General features: G+C 50.7%; 2 protein-coding genes across 2 annotated transcripts; both read left to right on the top strand.

The window, feature by feature from the left end:
• The first annotated feature begins 918 nt into the window (after positions 1-918).
• Positions 919-2,464, top strand: HOXA13 (homeobox A13). The gene is given in 3 exon segments (XM_056338198.1): positions 919-1,080; positions 1,082-1,592; positions 2,220-2,464. Coding segments are annotated over 3 exon segments (918 nt in total).
• Positions 2,465-17,363: 14,899 nt separating this feature from the next.
• On the top strand, positions 17,364-19,698 carry HOXA11 (homeobox A11). The gene is made up of 2 exons (XM_056336930.1): positions 17,364-18,027; positions 19,466-19,698. The coding sequence occupies exons 1-2, from the start codon at positions 17,364-17,366 to the stop codon at positions 19,696-19,698; spliced, it is 897 nt and encodes a 298-aa protein (XP_056192905.1).
• The last annotated feature ends 780 nt before the right edge of the window (positions 19,699-20,478 follow it).

The raw sequence follows: 20,478 nt of genomic DNA, 5'->3' as shown, positions 1-20,478 counted from the left end.
AGAAATAATACAGCGGAATCGCGATGGAGATTCAGTTAACCCTCCCGCTCCCCCAGCCCATCCTAAAAGATAATAATAAATCAAATCGGGATTTCCTGGTCTGTTCCTCTTATCTGACTTCTGAGGTTTTGTGGCGAGAGGAGTGAGATGGGTCTTGGGCTTTCGACGGGCGGGAAGGAAGGAGGAAAACACCCAGAAAGGACCCCGGGAGGCTCCGCTTCGATAGCCTTATCTGGCCCGGCGCGCCGCCCGGGGAACCTCTCCTCCGCCCGCCGTGTGCGGCGGGCTCCCCGCGGGGAGGCGGCGGTGCAGACCGGGGAGGGAGGGGGGTCGGAGAGGTGCGGTTCATCTCCCCCGGGAGATGAGGAGAGGCCTCCGCGGCTTCCGCGGCGCTCGGGGCGGGGAAGGGCCCGAGGGAAGCGGCGCGGGGGAGAAATCAGGCGGCGTGCCGGGGGGAGCCCCGCACCTCGGGGAACGCGCCGCGGCAACAACGGGGCCAAAATGCTCACGCCTCGGTGGCGAGGGGAGGGAGGGCCGGAGGGAGGAAGGAGGGAGGAGGCAGGGAGGGAGGCGAGGAAGGAGGGCGGGCGGGCGGGCGGACGGGCCCCCCCGCCCCCCCCGCGGCGCCCGCGCCCCGCGCGGCGGCGGCAGGACCGGGCCGTGCCCGCGCCCGTGCCCGCGCCCCCGTGCCGGGACCCGGCCCCGCGCGGTTATTGCGTTATTTAATTATCTCCACTTTATTCCTTCAGATGTTTATCAGCTGCTTTGCATATCACGTGGGGGCGGGCGGCCCAATGAGGGCCGGCCTGGCGCGACACTGGCGCGTCAGCCTTGGTCAAGTCCCGGAGATTGAGTATCTCTTTTTTCAGTCTTTGGGGCTTTTAAAAAAGAGCCACTAGTCTCAATGCGGAGCGGGCTATGACAGCCTCCGTGCTCCTCCACCCCCGCTGGATCGAGCCCGTCATGTTCCTCTACGACAACAGCCTGGATGAGATCAATAAGAACATGGACGGGTTTCACGCCAGCAGCAACTTCGCGGCGGCGGCGGCGGCCAACCCCTGCCGCAACCTGATGGCTCACCCCCGCGCCCCTGGCCGCCCCCAGCGCGGCCGCCTACACCTCCAGCGAGGCCCCCGCCGCCGGCATGGCCGAGCCCGCTGTCAAGCAGTGCAGCCCCTGCTCGGCCGCCGTGCAGAGCTCCTCCGGCGCCGCGCTGCCCTACGGCTACTTCGGCAGCGGCTACTACCCCTGCCGCATGACCCACCACAACGCCATCAAGTCCTGCGCCCAGCCCGCCTCCACCTTCGCCGACAAGTACATGGACACCTCGGTCTCCGGCGAGGAGTTCACGTCGCGGGCCAAGGAGTTCGCCTTCTACCAGGGCTACGCCGCCGGGCCCTACCAGCCGGTGCCCGGCTATCTGGATATGCCCGTGGTGCCCGCCATCGGCGGCCCCGGCGAGCCGCGCCACGACCCCCTGCTCCCCATGGACAGCTACCAGCCTTGGGCCATCACCAATGGGTGGAACGGGCAAGTGTACTGCCCCAAGGAGCAGAGCCAGCCGCCTCACCTCTGGAAATCCACCCTCCCGGGTAATACACCTGCATGGCTACCCCTGCCCCCCCCCCCCCCCCCCCCCCCCCCCGCCTCTCCCGCTCGCCCCTCCCGGGAATCCCGCCGGCAGGGCTACGGGATCACCCCCGGGCTGACCCTTCCCCGCCCCGCCCGCGCTCCCCGGCCCCATCCCGGCCCGCACATGCCCCGGCGCCGCTGGAGCGGCACCGGTGCCGCCCCCTGCCCCCCGCCGGCGCACGGCGCATCCCGCCTCGGCCGCCCGGCCCTGCCGCCGGCACCGGGAGAGGAAACAGCTGAAAAGGGCCGTGGGAAGGGCTGCGGTATTATTGTCCATAAACTCCGGAGCACGCAGGCTGGGTAAATCGCTGCAGCCCCGCGCGATTCTTCCCAGAGTCCGTGGCTGGGCTCCGTGGGGTTTGTGGTTATTATTTGTCTGTCTGACAGAAGCGAGCCTTCCCCTGCCTAAAAGCTGCCTGCGCGGCCAGGAAAGAGGAACCCCAAATGCTGAGCCGGGCTTTAGTAGCTCAGCTGGAGCGGGGCAGGCGGAGGAGTGCGCTGTAGCTCTAACCCCTGTACCACTTGAAGATGTCCTAAGCGGTTCGAGCGATTTTCTAACGCTTGCCTCCGTGGTTTTTCTGTTCCAGACGTCGTTACGCATCCCTCAGATGCAAACTCGTACAGACGTGGGAGAAAGAAACGAGTGCCTTACACAAAGGTCCAGTTAAAAGAACTCGAAAGGGAATATGCTACAAATAAATTCATAACCAAAGACAAACGGAGGAGGATATCGGCGACTACAAATCTGTCAGAGAGACAGGTCACAATCTGGTTCCAAAACAGAAGGGTCAAAGAGAAAAAAGTGATCAACAAATTGAAGACTACCAGTTAATGGATTAAAAATGGAGAAGCAGCAGCTCAAAGTTTCAGAACTTTTTCTTTTCGTGTTCAGATTAAACTAATTATTAATAATAATTAAAAAGAGAAAAGACAATTAACCTCTTCTTTCAGAAAAAGAGATCTGTATCCTTGGAATTACAGCTTTTTGGTTTTTTGTTTGTTTGTTTTTTAATATTGCTGTAGCAAAGTGCTTAAAACTGACAGTTCTCCTGAAATCCCCAGCAGCCAGCCAGTATCACTGACAGACTGTAAAGCCCACACTCCCAGCCCCGAGAGATACACTTCCAATAAAGACACGATTTTCTGAGAAACTTGTGAGTACTTCTACGACCTTACTATTTGAGAAGACTCTTCGTAGCCACGGTGCAAGAGCTGGTTTAACATGAGGAGGTCGATGTGAACACATAATCTGGTTTTCTTCCATTGCAATCCAAACTGTATGTTGAATGACTGCTCAGGTAAACCATAGTGAAAAAAAAAAATACAATTACTGTATGTTTTCAAGCAATGCATTTAATGTCAAAAAAGTAATAATAAACCTCGAAGGTACTGAATAAGGATTTCAGAGACATCAGTAATGAAGGAAGCTCTGTGGAGGATCTATCTTAATAGCAAATTTTAAACATTGCAAACTAGTGGGGATAGAAGGGAAAATATTTGCTTGGAGATGTCTTTCTGTTTTATTTTTTAATTTCAGCAGATGATTTCTTGTCATCTGAATTGGGGGAGGGTGGGGGAAGGGTGGGTTTGTTTATTTTTTCTCCTGCAGACCGTACAATAGATACTTTTTGAAGGACTCTGCCTATTTTAAACCTCAAATAATCTTCAAGAATTAATATTCTGAATCCCCGGAAAATTTTAAATATTTGACTCTGGGTGGATACAAAAACCGGGAACATTGGCATTTCTTTACAGTAGGGGGGGGAAAACCCAGCTTCCTGGAAAAAATATCCAAGAGCTTTGAACTGAAATACATTTTTCCCCAGAAGTATTTTGATTTATATAATCTATATTTTGATCTATAAGTAATTAGTCGTTTCTCCTTGTTTATTGTCTGTTATGAGGCCTCAGTAGAACGTTTAGGGATTCTTTTTACAGCACCTTTTAATCCAATCAGTTATTTCAACCAGCACATTATTTTGTTTTTATTCACTATAAGAAGCTATCTTGTAAATAATAATAAAAAAAATCAGCGCACTGTGAAAATGTACTTGTGCACCCTCATTTTTTTTTAATATTTCTACTGAAAAATGAAAACCCAAGACGTGTAGACAGGTATAGTAGTATTAATGCTGTTAATAAAATAGTCACTGTAATAAAACCTGAAAGAAATGCTCCTTATTTTTCCATACCTACATGCATTTCATAAGAAAAATATAATGTATATGTCTTGTAATACTGTTGTCTTCCATTATGTAGCTTATGTCTATATGGTGGTTCTTTTCTGGACGGTGTTTATCTGGGGGCAGGCACGCCTGATAACAAGCATTCCTAAACTATAGATGTTTTGGTAATGTTAAACAGTGGGTTGCAGCGGGGCTGGGGGCCCGGGGGAGGAAGAGCGGGATGATACCAGCGCCGCGCTACAGCCCTCGCCGGGAAATGGAGTCCGGCGGCCGGCCCCGGGAACGGGGAGATGTTGCCCAGCCTGGCGGTGCCTCGGCGGGAAGGTGGGGGTGCTGCGTGGCGATGACAGGATGGGGAAGGCCTGAAACCTTGACCTTGAGGGGAAAAAAGCCGATTTGTGACCTTGACTTTTGACAGCTCCCCGCGCCGGCGGCATCCGCGGGCCGACAGCGCCACCTCGTGGCCGTCGCCGCGCCTGCACATGGCCGCGCCCGCGCACTCACCCGCGCAGCATCCTCCCCGCGGGCGGGCGCGCACACGCGTGGGACCCGCGCCGCCACAAGCGGGCGTGCCTCTCCGAGCGGGGACCGCCGCATATCCACATATATATATATATAATATATGTCTGAACTTACAAGGTAGAGCACGGAGCAGGTTGTGCTCCGCTTGCTCGCTCGCTCGCTCTGGTGGTGGCAGGACACCGGCGAGGCTGAGCCGGGGGTGAGAATCGGTGCTTAGCGGTGCCTGGCTGGGGGATGCCGGTGCGATGTGAGGAGCCGCCGGCCGGCCGGTGTTCTGAGTGGCGGGCGAGTTTGGCCGGGCACAAAGAGAGGTTTCCTTTCGCCGCCTGTCTCCTGCGGTGGTCTGCAGCTCTAATTAGAGCTATTGGGGGACCTTTACGGTACATTTAGAGGGTATCAGATACCGCGCTAGCTGTGCGCTTCTAGCCTTACATTTCTGAAATTCAGAAGGACCCACCTCTGCAGGGATCAGCGCAGAGCGGTTTCCGACCCTCAGATCTGACTGTAACGCATTCGTGCAATAACTTACATGAAAAGTACCTGCAGCAGCGGGATCTGTTTTACAGGAGGCTGTCGTGTCGGGAGCTTTGCACTCCGTGCGGGATTTCAGCCTTCCCGCAGTGTGCGGGCGCGTTATCCGCCCACCGCTCGCCGCTCTCGGGGCGCGCAGGGACCGCGGAGGGCTGCGGTTTCTCAGGCGGGGGGAAACCCGCTGCCGTGGAGCGTGGGAATATCGGCTGCATCCCTTCAGAGGCCGGTCAGGGGCTTTCTGAGTGAGATCTCCCCCGTCCCGCTGGGCAAATAGCCGGGGAGAGGTACCTAAGTGGCAGCTGGCTTCCAGGCCGTGCAGTTGGGCTGTGCTTTGGGGTGACAGCGTGCCCCTGTGAGGGGAGGGGGGACAGCTCCTATGACAAGGACACGGCCTGCCCATGGCCTGCGGCGCCGGGTGTAGGACAACGGGCGCAACACCGCCCGAAGGGGCGATAACCCGTCCCCGGCGGGCACGGCCTTGGTCTGCCTCCCCCGCCGCTGGGCACCCAGCAGTCTCCACGACCCCCGCAGCAGCCCCGCAGCCCGGGACGCTCAGCGGAGCTGGAGCAGGCAGCGAACCCCCCGCGCTGGGGCTGCCGCAGCCGCGGGCAGCCGCTTGTCCCGGTCGCATCCTGCGCGAAGGCCGGGGGCTGCGGGCTGGCTACCGGGACCGGTGTCCCACCGGCCGTACCTGCCGTCCGCTGGCAGATACCCACAGGTCTGCCCCGGCTTCAGGCACCGGCCAGCCGCCTTTCCTCCGCCTCATTGCAACGCTTTCTCCTGAAGGAGCTGAATCGCCTGGAGAAAGCTACTTGTGAATTACACTTGTTCTCGCTCCTAGTAAATAATTCCATTTATTCCGTTGTATTTCGCAATCTGCATAATTATTGCATGAGACACACCGCAAATTACTTGTATTGCAGGTCGGAGATGAGGATGATCGACAGGATTCTAGTCCTCTGTATCTTGGGTAGGATCTTCTGTTTTCACACCATGCCCCAGAGCGATATATTTCGGGGGCGCCTTGAAAGGAACTCGCAACGAGAATATGGCCGACATTAGTAAAATAACAGCTTTTTTTTCTTTTTCTTTTTCTTTTTTTTCTAAGGTAACTTCAAATTGGAGCTAGCATTTGAAGATTATGTTTTCACACTGAACTACCCTACCGTTCAAATCTGCTAAGCATTTCTAGACTGACCGTGGATTAGGAATTTAAATTCCCACTACTGTTCAAATAGCTTTGCGGCATATATATTTCACAGGGCAAAAAGGGGAGCGTTTGACTCGCAATCGCTGGCAGGAGTAAAGTAACATTTTGGATCGGACCCGCGCTACCATGTAAGTCAGCGTCGAGGCTCTCGCAGGCTCCAGCGGGAGGAGCAGGTCATGTTTCCCGGCCTTGCGGCGGAGAGTCCCCGGCGGGGAAGGAGGATCAGGCCCACGGCGGGCCGGCGGCGGAGCTCCTCCACCCTGCCGGGGTGTCTGCCCCCAACACCCGGGCGTGCGGCGGCCGCGCCGGCGGCTCCGTGCCCGGTGCCGGGGGCCAGCGGCACCTCTCGGACCCGCTGCCTCCTCCTCGGGCCCGGCTCGAGGCTCTGCTCGGGAGACGTCCCACAGGGGCGAGTGGCTTAGTCAGGTGAGTAGAGGCCGGGAGTTCCGTGCTGGGCTCATCGGGGCACCCCTGAGGAGGCGGCTGCGGGGCGCGGCGGTGCCCGGCGCAGCCCTCCGCGCCGCGGCCGTGCGGCGACTCAGGGCACCGAGACAAGGATGTCTGCGGTTTTCCGAGTCGCGAAAGATTCCCTGTCTGCGGGTTCTGAGTGCGTGCCGGCCCCCGCCTCGGTCCTCCCGCGTCCCTGCCTACCCACGGCTGCACCCACGCGGCCCTCCGCGGCCCCGTCCCTCCGTCCCTCCGCCGGGTAGATGTGGCCTCGGAGCGTGGGGGAGAGCGGCTGTGTAGGTGTGTGTGTTCGTGTTATTTATTACCTTCATTTACCGTCCAAAAGCTGTTGGCACATACATTTTCGAGTACAAATTGCTGTTGCATTACATATTCCCCTCTCACCAATCTGCCGCCAGCGTCCTAAAGTACATCCCTAATACGTTTTACAAGTAAATATATCACCAACGAAAATAATTAAGCAACGTGATACATTACTTCACGACGTCCGTCCCTACACGCGGTTTGGTGAGAATGATTATTTATATTCCCTGCGTTACCAAGAATGTTTTAAAATGGTGGTGGGGAACTTATTGTGCCCGGCTTGCTATGCAGAGCTATATGTGCGAAGAGTTTTATTTGCAGACGTTAAAAAAAAAAGTGCCGGAAGAAGAATTTGAAAATAAAAACAAACAGAAAATTAAAAAGACCAAAATGTACGTAAGTAAAGTAGTAACTCTACTTTCTCAGCTCCCCTAGAAATTAAAATGTTAGGTATAACATTTTAGCTGATGTGCAGAGGAAAGCAAGGGACAGAGGAAGCAAGTTAATACCGTATATTTATCGTATTTATTGAAACATTAATGTCAGAGCAGTATTTCATTCCCACTGTAAAACGCAAAACATAATTAGAGACAAAAAAAGATCAGTTTACTTTCTCTTCAAGTAATTCTTGCGGGATTCCACAACATACACTTTAATTCCCAGTGTCTGGAGATGTTGACTTACAATCACCTAATTCTAGGCGTCCTTGGTCCCTCGGATTTTAAATTCCCATGAACAGAAAGCGGCCTTACATCTTTGATGCGGACGGACGGGTACAGCAAATGTTTTGTATTTTTACCCACCGAGAGAATAATCCGGTATTTAATCTATCCCCGCCTTGAGCTCTTGGCAGTAGCAAAGGTGGTTTGCTATGGGAAATAAACCTTGACAGGAGCATATTTCCGAAAAGAAAAAAAAAAAAAAAAAGTAACTAGAACTGCAAAGCTGTATCTTTTCAGCCACCTTTAGCTCAGAAAGACTCCCGCTTAAAAAACCCTTGCTAGCTGAGATGGCCTCTGAAGTAAACGGAAAAAACATGGTGCGCAACATCGAAATGCTCAGAAAAGAAAATCGCCCAATGCTTCCAGAGCAGCGACTTTATTTTGTATGCGTCTGATCGAACGGGTAAGCATCTCGGCCTTCAGCCTATAAATTAAAGTTATTTAAAAAGAAAATGGCTATGGCTTAAATAAAACCCCATTCCTGGTGCATTTCAGCATTCTCCGTGGGCAGCGTTAGCAATAAAATCAAGACAGCATTTAATACAAAAAAAATATTGGCAGGCGCTAAAAGGCCGTTTGTTACCATTCATAACTTTTAGATGCGTTTTAATGCACTTTAATGATGATTTGAAGAGATGGCCTCGCGCGCTCTCGGCCGGTAACAGAGTCCAAAAAGAAGAGGGGGGGGACCAGGGGGTGGTTTTTCCGCGTGGGCCGGCGGGGACGTGGGGCTGATGCGCCCCGGACGCAGGGGTCCGGCCGCGAGTGTTTTAACCACGCCGTGAGCCCTTCCCTGCCCCCCGGGCCCCCTCCTCTTTGAATACAGTTGATTCATGAACTAGGGTACGAAATGCAAATGCTCATTAAGTCTTTCCTCCCTCCCTCCTCCCTCCGGCCTCCCTCCCGCCTCCGCACCCCCCTCCAAAAAAATAAAAAAAATTCTCTGGTGAATAGCTTCAACATGGCGTGCTGAAAGGCAGAAGCTTTGCCCGTTCCTAGATCTGAACCGTGATTAAACATCCCCAAAGAGAGCATCTCTCTTCCTCCCGCCGCTCCCCCCTCCCTTCCCTCCCCGTAGCGTAGAGGAAAGCGCCCTCTTCTACGTAGGAAAGGTCAAGTCCTACAACGCACAACCCACGGTCATTACTGTACTGTGACCCAGGGTGTACCGGGGAGGAACGGCCGGGTGTCCCGTGATCAAAAACACTGGGACTTTTTTTTTTTTTTCCTCCATCTCGTGCGACGGGAATCCGGGGAATTAGACAGCATTTTAACCTCCTGCAATCACCTTGTGTGCAAATCGCCATCGGAAATGCTAGGGGACCGGGAGAGACAGAGAGAGAGAGGAAAAAATAAATGGCAATCATAGTAGTAATAATAATAGCAATAATCGTCATTAGCCTGTGATATTGCTGCATTTTGCCTGAAGCTGGCAGGAAGGAGGATGTGCCCCAGTGGCTAGATTTCTCTCCGTCTAAAGGCAGACCAACAACAACTAGAACAAAAAAATTTAAACCCCCAAGTCAACAGCAACCCAAGCCACTGAGAAATCGAGAAGGAATGTTTTGTGGACCAAGTATATTTAATCTGTAAGGGAGGAAACCAAAAAATATGCAATCCATCCTCACTGATCTGGAGGTCTACAGCCCAGCGCGGGATCCTAGCTGTCAGTCTCCGTGGGGATATATTTTTGCGCAGGCGAGAGACTTCTGGATGCTTGGGTAAGATTTTCATGCTCTTCCTGGAAGCTGCTGAATGTTTCTCCTCTCCCCCTGGCTCGGTGGTGAATTAAGCAAACAAGCCAACAACAAACACCCACCCAGTCCCCCGCAAAGCCCCCCGCATGACTGGAGCGAAGTCATTTGGAAGGCCTTTGTGGAGGGTTTCCCAGGCCCCTGCTCTCCCCCCAGCCCACCCACCCACCCCGCTCCCTTTCTCCCACGGTGTATGAGGCCAAAGTGCCGCTTCTGCTGCGGGGACCTGGGTGAAGAAGGCTGCCTGGGCTGATGCTAATAGAGTCGAAGAGCCCGTTGAGAAAAGTAAGACTGCTTCTCTAGCTTGGGTGCTGGCTCCACCTTTCCCAGAGATGCTGCTTCCTATTCTAGCATAGGTGGAAAGCAAAGAAGGCCCTTGGCAGGAAAGAGGGCCAGGAGAGGCTGGGGTCAGAGCCTAAGACGCGGGCAGACTTGCAGATAGTGCTGCTGGTTGCTTAGCTTTGTGCTGCACCAGGTTGTCTTGCAGAGTTGGGTCTGGCTGCATGGAAAAGCGACTCCTGGGTTTTATTCCCGGTTGTTTTATTCCGGTGTGTTTGCCTCTGAAATTGTTTTAATCATTCAAGAGCCAGGGAGGACGGTGGACTGTGTGTGGAAGAAAGCAGGTGAAGGATGCTTAACCTGTCTGCTTTTCGCTGTTGCCTGTGTGTATCTAGAGAGAAAAATGCCAGCCGGGCGTTGTAACCTGCCAGTTTAAATTAATCTGAACTTCGTCGTAATTGCCTTGATCTGAACGCACCGAGCAAAGGGCTTTCATTTATTCCTGACCGTATATATCGGCCTCTAGTCGGCTTGGGCGAGGAGTAATGGAAAAGCAGGGTATTTAAGTCTGGGTTTAGCCTTCGAGATGCCCTCGGGTAGGCATAAAAAAGATGGATTTCAATACAAAACAATCTTGGATGGGCTTCGTCTCCAGCTAGTGATTGGTTTGTGTTTAAATATGTGAGGGTTTGTAAAATGAAAATACAGTGCTGTATGGACACTTGATGGGAAAATAAAACCGAAAGAGAAAGGACGAATAACCCCCGCACTCCGCCTAGCTTGATTCGGTCGGGGGAATTCACCCAAATTCCCCCGGCCTCTGCGGCGTGGACCTGTCGTGCTGATGCGCCCCGATTTCTGTAAGAACGGGTGTTAGTATCGGCGTTTGTTGAGAAGTCGGGAAAGGGCAATAAGCGGGACCGTGAGCAGGTTTCCACCCCGGCATAGGCAAGAGCAGCCATATTAGGCTGAGGGGAGAGCTATTTTTATGGGTATCTTTGCATGACATAGGGGAGAACAGACAAGAAGCAGTCCTTATAGAGCCGGCTGAGCCGTGCGTGGGCACACGATTGCATCCTCAACTGCAGCACGTATTTTAAGCTCGTGTTCGAGAAATAGTTTCCTATAAAGGTTACACGAATACAGGTACCTTCACTATAATGCAATTCTGAGGGTCCATCAAAATATGAAGTTGGGGCTTTGAAGTCGTTGATTTGACAGCCCCAGTATAGTGATACTTCCTGTACCCGCCCCCTAAAACAATCCTTGATGAAGAAATGTCTTTACTTAGGTGGGTTTCACAATATGTGAATAAGGCTCTCCTATAAAGTTAGCAGTGTGGTACAGTAAAATCTGATGTGTTTCTTGGCGAGTTGGGCAAAATAAAATAAAATAGAAAAACCCCACAATTGAAATACCTTTATAAATCATTGTTAAAATTCAATGTGCATTAGAGAGAACCTTATATCCTATAAAATTCAGTTTAGCTTAGAATCCCAGTCTATTACCTTGACTTGAATTTCTCTGGCAAATTGTGGTTCTTGGCATCACAGGAACAGTCTAGCTACGACGACCTTGTCTCGGCGGTGAGGCATTTCACTTTCTGTCGCTTTCTGCTCTTAATCTAGAGGGCACATTATATATCTCATAACTCTGGTGTGTTGTTTGCATCTTAACTTGGTAGGCAGAAAAATGCTCGTTTGTCAGAGGTAACGCAGTAGGACTTTTTTCCTCTCATTGAATATATTTCCTGGATTAACAAATCTAAGGTCAAGTTCAAGGCATTAGTCGTAGCAATACTTTTAAATGTAAGTCGACATGGGAATGTTTTGGCGGACTTTTTTTCTTCTTCTTCTTCTTCTTCTTCTTCTTCTGTGTAGGGTAGAGCAGCATTCCGGGATATGTGTGAACTTTGCATGGGAACATCGCCTGCGATGGGGCTGTCCGTAGAGATAACCGCGTCGACTAATAGCACCGCGCTTTCAAGGGGTTTCTGGGGATGTTCCCTAAACCGCTCTGATTAATTCCACATAAAATACATCGTCATGAAAGGGGATTGATACTTGCCTACTACAAACGGCGCTAACGACCCGCTTCTTTGTGGGTCTAGGTGGGGATCGGTGGAAAGTGTCTGCTTTTCTGTACCGGCGGGTTATAACCGGGGAAGTTTGCTTTCGCACTCGTTTTAAAGCCCCGCCACTTGGTCTAGACAGTCCTCTCCAGCAGCCTAGTTTTGCCAGAAGTCTCTTGCACTCCATATTTCTTGCGGACGGGGCGGGGTGGGTGGAAGGAATGGTGGTAATGAATGACTGGATGTGCGTTTTCATATATCGGGGACTCTCACAGAGGGTTCAAGGGGAGAAAAAGAGACATTTATGGTAGCATCGTCAGTCAATTAATTTCTGATATACTTGGTTGTCTGAGAAAATATCTCCTCGTGTCCCCCTTGTCCCCAAACCTACTTCCATTCTTTTTCAAGAGCAAGCTACGAGCAGTAAAAATAAACAAAATTTTAGCGGGGTTCAGCGCCCCAGAGCCCTGGCGCGCAGGGCTAGAGAACGGGGTGGGTGTGTGTGTGTGTGAGGAAACACGGCGTTATGAGAAACTCCCCGTGCTTGAGAAGGCGCCGGGAGCTTGTCACCGCAACAAATCGTTTGGCTGCAAAAGGGCAAGAAAACAGCCGTCGAAAAAGAGACGTTGTCTATCTGGAAGAAGCTTAAGAAGCTTCCTCTCCTGAAAAAAAGCCCTGGATATTTCGCCTTGTTGCAGCTATCAGCTATCGGAGTCAGGGTCTGTCTTCAGACAGAGCCCTCGGATGTTCATTAGCGCAAAGGGATGCAAAATATCGTGGTTGGTCGCCAGCGACGGGTCGATCTCTGTACGTCCGTAGCCATTTAATTTTAATGGTCAAACTAAAGGGGAGGGTTGGAAGGAGAAAAAAACCAACCACCCTCTGAAGCTTTTCCATCTCGGCGACTTGAAAAGACACAGAGGGTGACGGAGAAAAGGAAAGGATTTCAGTAATCGATATTAAAAATCAATCTAAAATATTCTACACACAGATGAGCACAGCCTTTTGAGATGTTCAAGCCTCTGAAATAATATAATGCTATTAAATACAACAAAAAAAAACACCCTCTGAATATTCCTTACTTGAATCCTGGTTACATCTGCCCTTTCTGTTTACATGTATTTTGTAGTTTCCTAGTAAAATCACAACCATACCGCTTCAGGTTTTGGACAATAAATAGTCTGTCCCATATCACAGCACGGGGCTTCCATCTCGCCAATATAAAAAAAATAACCTATTATTTAAATTATTTGAAAAATCTTAGCTAACTACTGTAACATTACCTTCTATTGTAGTGTTAAGGGAACACAATTAGTTAAAAGGAAAAAAAAAATAGATGGCTCTGTATAGCTCCTTTCCACAACGGACAAAAAGGCAAACAGAAAAGAAACGCCAGTTAAGAACTTCTGAGCCTGAAATATTGAAAATCCAAACAATAAGCACGCTTTTCTAAAGCTTCATTCATGGGAAATTTTGCGAAGAATTATCGCCTTCTGGCCTTACTTTAATTGGGAAAGGTGGGAAGGGGTTGCGCTTCTCGTTGGCAACAAGGTTGCGAATTCCCTAATACTACGTTTTTCTAATAAGCCTTTGTAGATTGTAATCAACCCGCAAGTTTACAAAACAGTGTCCTAATTCCTGAGATATTTTCTCCTGCTCGAGCTGTAACACCCCTCACCCTTCCTACACGAAAGGAGCAGCAGCGGTTGAAGCCAGCGATCGTGTAATATTTTAATTAGCTCCTCTTGACGCAAATTCCTTTTAGCACAGTTTCTCCTGTTAATTACAGGCACCCACCCTACTGGCAAGGTAAATGGTCAGTTTCAAAATTTTTTCAAGCAAAACCCGGTGCAAAAAGACAACAATTTAGATACTGTAGAACTTGACCTTTTGGAGACGAGCAGTAGTAAGTTAAACAGTTTCCTTTGCACGCCATCTGTATATATAAAAGCTAGGCTATCGAGGCGTCCTAGCTCTGTTTATATTCCTCCAAAGAAGAGATGTAGCTTTTTTTCCACGCTTTGTTTAGCTTAGCTATGGGTAAATGTGCTCACAGCCTCCCCACCTCTTGGCCACGCTTGTCCTTTGCAAGAACGTCCTGCAGCAGAGCTCCCAAATTCAGAGCAGTTTTACCCTCTCTAATCCGGCCGAAATACATGGGAAGGCGTAACGAATGCATTTTGCTTCTCCAAACGAAACGCCTGCCTTGTTGTTTTCAGTGAGGTTAGCGAGGGGAAGGCTCGATTTTCCCCCTTCCTCAACGCGGAAGTCCCAATTACTGTATTAAAAGAGCAATTCAACATTAGACCAAATAATCAACATTGATAATTGTGCTGAACACAGCAACTTAACAGCAGGCTCCCTGCAATTACCCACACATTCCGGGGCTTTAAGCGTACATTATCTCTGTTTCACTTAACAGCAAATAAAGCAGAGAACAGCCTGTGCCTTGGGTGTCTCCTCGCTCCCAGACGAGCTGCGCCCCTCGCAGCCTTCCCCATCACCCTTCCCGCTTGTTCGGCAGGGGGAACCGGGAGGCGTTTTGGGGTCCCCTTGCGCTGCAAACCCGCTTGAAGAAATAGGCTGCTTGGTTTGGGGAGCGGCAGGGGGTGGGGAGCAGCTCAGGCTATTCAAAAGTAGGCATCGGGGCCGCACGTGTGCATGCTGTGCAAGCACACATATGCCCAGATACACGCACACCCACGCACACACACGCCTATTTCCAGTTGCCTTCTCGCCCTTCTTGCCTTAATTTCCCTTTGTTTCCCAGAGGCAGCCCCGACCTCTGGCACGGCGGAGCCTCGCACGGCGCCACAGCCCCGGCTGCAAAGAGGACCGGGGAAGAGCCCCATACAAACCTGTGCCAGCTCTGCTCCCCATTTCTAGCCCCAAGGTTTGAAATTTATTGAAATGCAAGAGGGGGGCTGCAGTGAGTCCGAGGAGGTGGCGTCCCGCGATTAAGCGTTGGGCAGCTCTGTCATGTCTGCTCTGACACAAGCTGAAGTTGACTGCCAAAGTGCTATAAAACCGCAGGTCAGTCTAGAACTGTTTTCGGTTCTCCTAGACGCGCCGTGTTCAATTATAGCCTTAAAAGCCCTAATACAAGTGCAAGAATTTGTTTGCCATCACACAGAGGCGGGGCGAGGCTCTGCAATGGTGGCGCCTTTGTTATCTCAAAGTCACTGAAATCCTTATACATTCCATTTTGTTTCAAGGAGGGGTGTCTGCGTGTGTGTAGGGTGTGGGGAGAGGTTTTTCATCAACGGATTTGAAGGGTGGGGGGACACAGGGAAAATAAACAGTGCTCGGATACCAAAAGAAGGCTTCCGACCCCCCAAACCTGATCCCACCCCCCGCCCCCACCCCCCGCAAAAGCTAGGGGGGAAGTAAATGCAAGCAAAAGTATAGCATTAAGGAAAAAGCCAACCAGAGCTCTTGCACCCACCTTCCACCTCCCCACCCCCACCCCCAGTTAAAAAAAGAAAAGAGAGGGGGAGAGAGAGGGAAAACCCCAAACCCCTTTTACAATCCCTAAACGACACTGCAGTCTTCTGCTAGCGGTTTTGACAACATGCAATCTCTTTCCATCCACTTTCTAGCAAATATGTCAAGCCGGAAGATTAATTCATTAATTTCAAGTTCAGCTCGTAGACATGCAGTAAGCGTAAGAAGTTCTTGCAGCAAACAAAACTAAAGAGTTCATTACAGGGATACGTCCAGGGCATTTGATTTGTGAACGGTAACCCTTGTAAAATAAGAAAAAGGCATATAAACATTAATGCTAATAAATTAGTTTACTCCACTACAAAGTAATTACTTGATAATACTGAATTTACAGCTTGAATTCAAACGCAATAGTTAACTATAATGTAGGGAAAATACATAATGAGAATATTTTCTCTGTGCACAACATGATTAGATTTGTTATTGAGTCAGTTACGATAAGCTAAGCAATAAATAAACAAATCGATGTTGACATTTAAATACCGAAGATCTCCAGAATTTACTAGAGAACTTTCTCCGGATATATAAATACTTCCACAGCACTGCAGAGGAAGAGGGGGGGAAATCCAAATATTCTTTCCCTAACATTTTCGTTTCCCTTCCATTAGCCTCCAAAGTCCACGGGGGCATGGATCTTGAACTACATCTGATTTCCTAAGAGCACCGACTTCAACAATAGCCTTTTGCCGTTCTGTTTTTCTATTTTGATGAAATCCAGCCGGAACCCAAATATTTCTTTTCTGAAATCGAGCATCAGAATAGCAAAAAAATATTTTTTCCGAGAGCCTAGGGATGTCCATGCCTCAAAAGGTGCTGTATTCTTTGGCGTATTTCTCTGTTTTCTTTGGCTCTGCTCATTCGGTGGGGTGTGCATTTTTATTGGCAGAGAAGTACTTTTTAGTCTCTGCCCGGTACAATCCGCTTTCTATATCATCCCTTTCATGCAACAATAGTAAAAGTTTAACCACGTTTTTAAAATAGGTCTCCCTGGGTCTCAGCCTTCAGCGACGGTACGATGCAAAAAGGAAAGTATCTCGGTACGGCGAGTTTGTTCCTAGGGGTTAACAGTATGTCAAATAATTTTAACTAGGCTTCTGGCAACTAAACTCGGAGTATTTGTCAAGCCGGGGTAGCCCAATATCCACTGTTTCTCCAAGTGTTTAGCGGCAGCGTTGAGGCAGAGAGATCAGCAAACACTCTTTAGCTCCGTGGTCTCAATTTAAAGGGCTTTCTGGCATTGCGAGTGAGGCAAGGGACGGTGTGGGGAGGGTGAGGAGAAACAACCTGCGTCCTGGGAACCCCACATTGTTAACTACGTCCAGTAAAGCTTGGCTGAAGCCGCGCGGGGTATTTGAGGTTAATATGTAAGTAAGGGAAGGAAGACACTAAGCGCTTCGGAAGTGAACATGAATGCAAGCATGTAATCTATTCACCATGAAAATCAGTACAGACTTGACCCTGGCACATTCTTTCTAGTAACGTTTCCAGAAAAACCCTGCGGGGCGAGGGATTTTGGTTTGGGTTTTTTGTGGGGTGTTTTTGCCTTTTTTGGGGTATTTTTTGGGGGGGGAGGAGGGGAAGCCGAAACCGAACCAAAACAAACTTAAAAAAAAAAAAAAAAAAGAGGGGGGGGAGAGAAAAATAAACCCGGCCGATTTCTTCAGGAGCGTTTCCCTCTCGGAAGCAGCTTTGCAGAAGAAACGGTGCCTGCATCTCTCCTGTGCCCTCCTCTCGGAGCGGGCCAGCGAGCCGCCGAGCGCCCCAGCAAGCACACAAACAAACAGAAAGGTCTCACCTAACCCTGGGGGGATTGCTAAGCCTCGCTACTCCAGAGCCAGTGGGTGCCATGGGCCGGGCGGCCAAGCCTGGGACAGTGGCAACGCGGCTTTGTGTCCCCCAAGGCTACCCCCCCGGCCAACCTGCGCCCGGCTCGCCCTTAGGCGCTGGCGACGAGCTGTTGCTTCCCCCCGCGATGGCCACAAAGGGAGCGGGGCCCGGACCCGCCGCTCGTCAATGTCAACGTCGGGCCACGTGACCGCACCTCCCTGCCGCCGCCGGGGAGAGCTTTCCACGTCAGCTTACGTCTCCCCATCTCTTACTTCACGGATCTGCTTCAAAGAGGCAGCTGCGTTAGAGAATCATGTTAAGCTCAGCTAATGCGGAGAAGCCGAGGTAGCCCTAATGATGGATTTTGATGAGCGTGTTCCTTGTTCCTCTAACATGTATTTGCCAAGTTGTACTTACTACGTCTCGGGTCCTGATTTTTCCAGCCTCCCTTCTTTTTTGCCCCAGACCCCGTCTTCTCGCCCTATGACATACTCCTACTCCTCCAACCTACCCCAGGTCCAACCTGTGAGAGAAGTTACCTTCAGGGAATATGCCATTGATCCCTCCAGTAAATGGCACCCCAGGAACAATCTGCCCCACTGCTACTCCGCAGAGGAGATCATGCACAGAGACTGCCTGCCTGCCACCAACACTGCTAGCATGGGCGAGATGTTCGGCAAAAACACAGCTAACGTCTACCACCCCAGCACCAACGTCTCCTCCAATTTCTATAGCACGGTGGGCAGGAACGGGGTCCTACCCCAGGCTTTCGACCAGTTTTTCGAGACGGCTTATGGCACGGCGGAAAACCTGGCCTCGGCGGACTACCCGGTAGACAAGAGTGGCGACAAGGCGCCCGCGGCCGCCGGGGCGGCGGCGGCGGCAACTTCAAGTTCGGAGGGCGGCTGCGGCAGGGCGGCGGCGGCGGCGGCGGAGAAGGAGAGGAGGCGGCGGCCGGAGAGCAGCAGCAGCCCCGAGTCATCTTCCGGCAACAATGAGGAGAAATCCGGCAGCTCCAGTACGTATAAAGGCAGCGCCCGAGCGCTTTTAGGAAAGGCAGCTTGAAATCTAGCGCACCGCCGCTGTTAAATTTTTATATGCTGTTTTATAAGCATATAAGGTTTATGAAGGGCCTTTAGATTTCCCCCAACAAAACTTTGTTATAAAAGGCGAGATCACGTGTTTAGTGCTGAAATTGGCCGTGAAATACCCACCGGGCAATGGATGCCTTAAAAAATTTTTTTCTTTCTCCTTCCTCTTTTTTTTTTTTTTAATAATAATAAAAAAGAGCTCTGTGGTCAACTCTCGAAAATATAATAACGTACGTTCGGTGCCTGTAAATTCGGCAAAAAAAAGGAGATCCCGACTCCTTTGATATCAATGTAATCCAGTGATTTTATAAAAGCCATGTGTTGCACCAGAAGTCTAGTTAGGAGCTGAATTCAAAGCCTTCGCCGTTTTAACGATTGCACTAGAATAGCGTTTAACAGATAAAGTAGCCGCCTGAACTGTAGCAATATATTAAAAGAAACAAATTAACCTAAAGCTGGCCTTTTTGTCTAAAGGAAGCCATTTTACTAAGGCACTGTGGCAATTACGTGTTGCCTTCTGTCCAACAGTTTGTTACTTACAATTGTTATTCAATCTGTCAAAGTCTGATTTTTTTATGTGGGCTTTTTAAAAGGCAAAGCTAGTATACGGCTAGAGGAAAAAAATACCTCGACAATGAACTGTACCAGAAAAGGAAGTTTTTAAAGGGATAGCAGCTACGTTTAATGTAAAGAGCTCCTGAACCTTGAAACCTTTTATATTCTGCTTAATGAACTTTAAAACCGTAATGGATAATCGAGAGAAGAATACCTCGATGCGGTGGAGAGCCCGCTTGAAAATAGCCGGCTGGGGGAGAATGAGGCGCCTTAGCCTCGGGCTCAGGGGCTTTTCCTCTGCTGGGGACGCAGAGCCCGGATTAGTCCAGGGAATGAGGGCGAGATCCGAGCGGGTAGGGCTCGGGGAGGGCTGGGCGCTGGGTCCCCCTGCCCGATGCCGCGCTGCCTGGGGCAGTGTGCGTGGCGCCTGGCGGAGCAGCTTACAACGGCTTTCTTCCCGCTCGTGGGATCCGCAGGAACCCCCCGCCACCACCCCTTCCTCCGGCCGCCCTCCCCGCGGAGGCAGCAAGGCTGGATCCCCGCGTCTCGGCGGGGGCTTCGCCCTGCCCCGCTGCCCGGGGCCGCGGCACTGCGGGAGCCGCCGGGTCCCGGTCCCCGGCTGCCCGCGCCAGCCACGGCGGAGGGCTGGCGCCCAGCCTCGGACCTGCCAACGCCGGCCCCGGAGCGAGCAAAACGCGTCTTTTCCGTATTAATATGTTTTGCCCGAATGTCCTCCCCCCGACGCCTCCTCAGCCCCCACAGCCGGCCCCCGCCGGGTCTCAAACGCTTCTGCCTTTTTTCACTCCACAGGTGGACAACGTACCCGTAAAAAGAGATGCCCATACACCAAATATCAGATTAGGGAGTTAGAAAGGGAATTCTTTTTCAGTGTCTACATAAACAAAGAAAAACGCCTCCAGCTCTCCCGAATGCTCAATCTGACCGACCGCCAAGTGAAAATATGGTTTCAGAACAGAAGAATGAAAGAAAAAAAAATTAACAGGGACCGATTACAATATTACTCAGCTAATCCACTACTTTAAAACTCATAGCGTTTTTCAAGACGAGATTAAATTCAGATTTCGCCCTTGACAAGGTCAAGCCACGGGGTTATGTGGAGGAAAGAGGTGTGTATCTGACGGGACTAGAAGAATCCAAGGTTTTACGTACATGTAAATCCACTCTGGAACTTCAATGATGATTTTTATATATATATATATATATATATATATATTTACATATCAACTGGAATCGATTTGATTTTGACACACATGGCATCCATTTCTCAATGTGCACGTCACCTCTGAGTGCAAAATCCATACCTCTTACCTTTCCAGGCACTGCGGCTCGCCCTGCCACCGCTTTCGGCAGGCACAGGCGGGGAGGGCACCTCTCCGTCCCCGGACTCGCCCACCGCCGGCCCTCCCTCACCCCTGTGCTGCTGCGGAACAGCTGTCTGGAGGTTGCCAGGTCGAGCTCACCCAACCAGGACCACTGCAGAATACAAACTCTTGAGAAATAATCTTTTGTCCTCCCTTAGCGGAAAATGTCTAGGTTAGAGGCAGTGCTCCATTGCCCATGGGTTTGCAAGGAGAATTTAAGGGACACACACAGAGAATTAAAGGGAGGGAGGGATGACATGCCTACACCTTCACGAGGCCAACCGCGAACAGTTGTAATATGGATGTAGACATGGTTATAATAGTGTTTCCTTTGGGGGTGTGGGGAGGGATTGGGTAGGGGTAACAAAGAGGACTAAATGAAAGACTTAAATATTTACTTTAAAAAATCAGGTATGAATTCGCCATATATCGTAAAGAAAC

The sequence above is a fragment of the Falco biarmicus genome, chromosome 4, assembly GCF_023638135.1.
Source record: "Falco biarmicus isolate bFalBia1 chromosome 4, bFalBia1.pri, whole genome shotgun sequence".
Lineage (NCBI taxonomy): Eukaryota > Metazoa > Chordata > Aves > Falconiformes > Falconidae > Falco > Falco biarmicus.
This window is presented reverse-complemented; position numbering and strand designations above follow the sequence as displayed.

Excerpts from the sequence above, each read along its gene's own strand:
- HOXA11 (XM_056336930.1), top strand. The coding sequence starts at position 17,364 with ATGATGGATTTTGATGAGCGTGTTCCTTGTTCCTCTAACATGTATTTG. Across the intron at positions 18,028-19,465 it reads GGAGAAATCCGGCAGCTCCA|GTGGACAACGTACCCGTAAA; the intron begins GTACGTATAAAG and ends TTCACTCCACAG.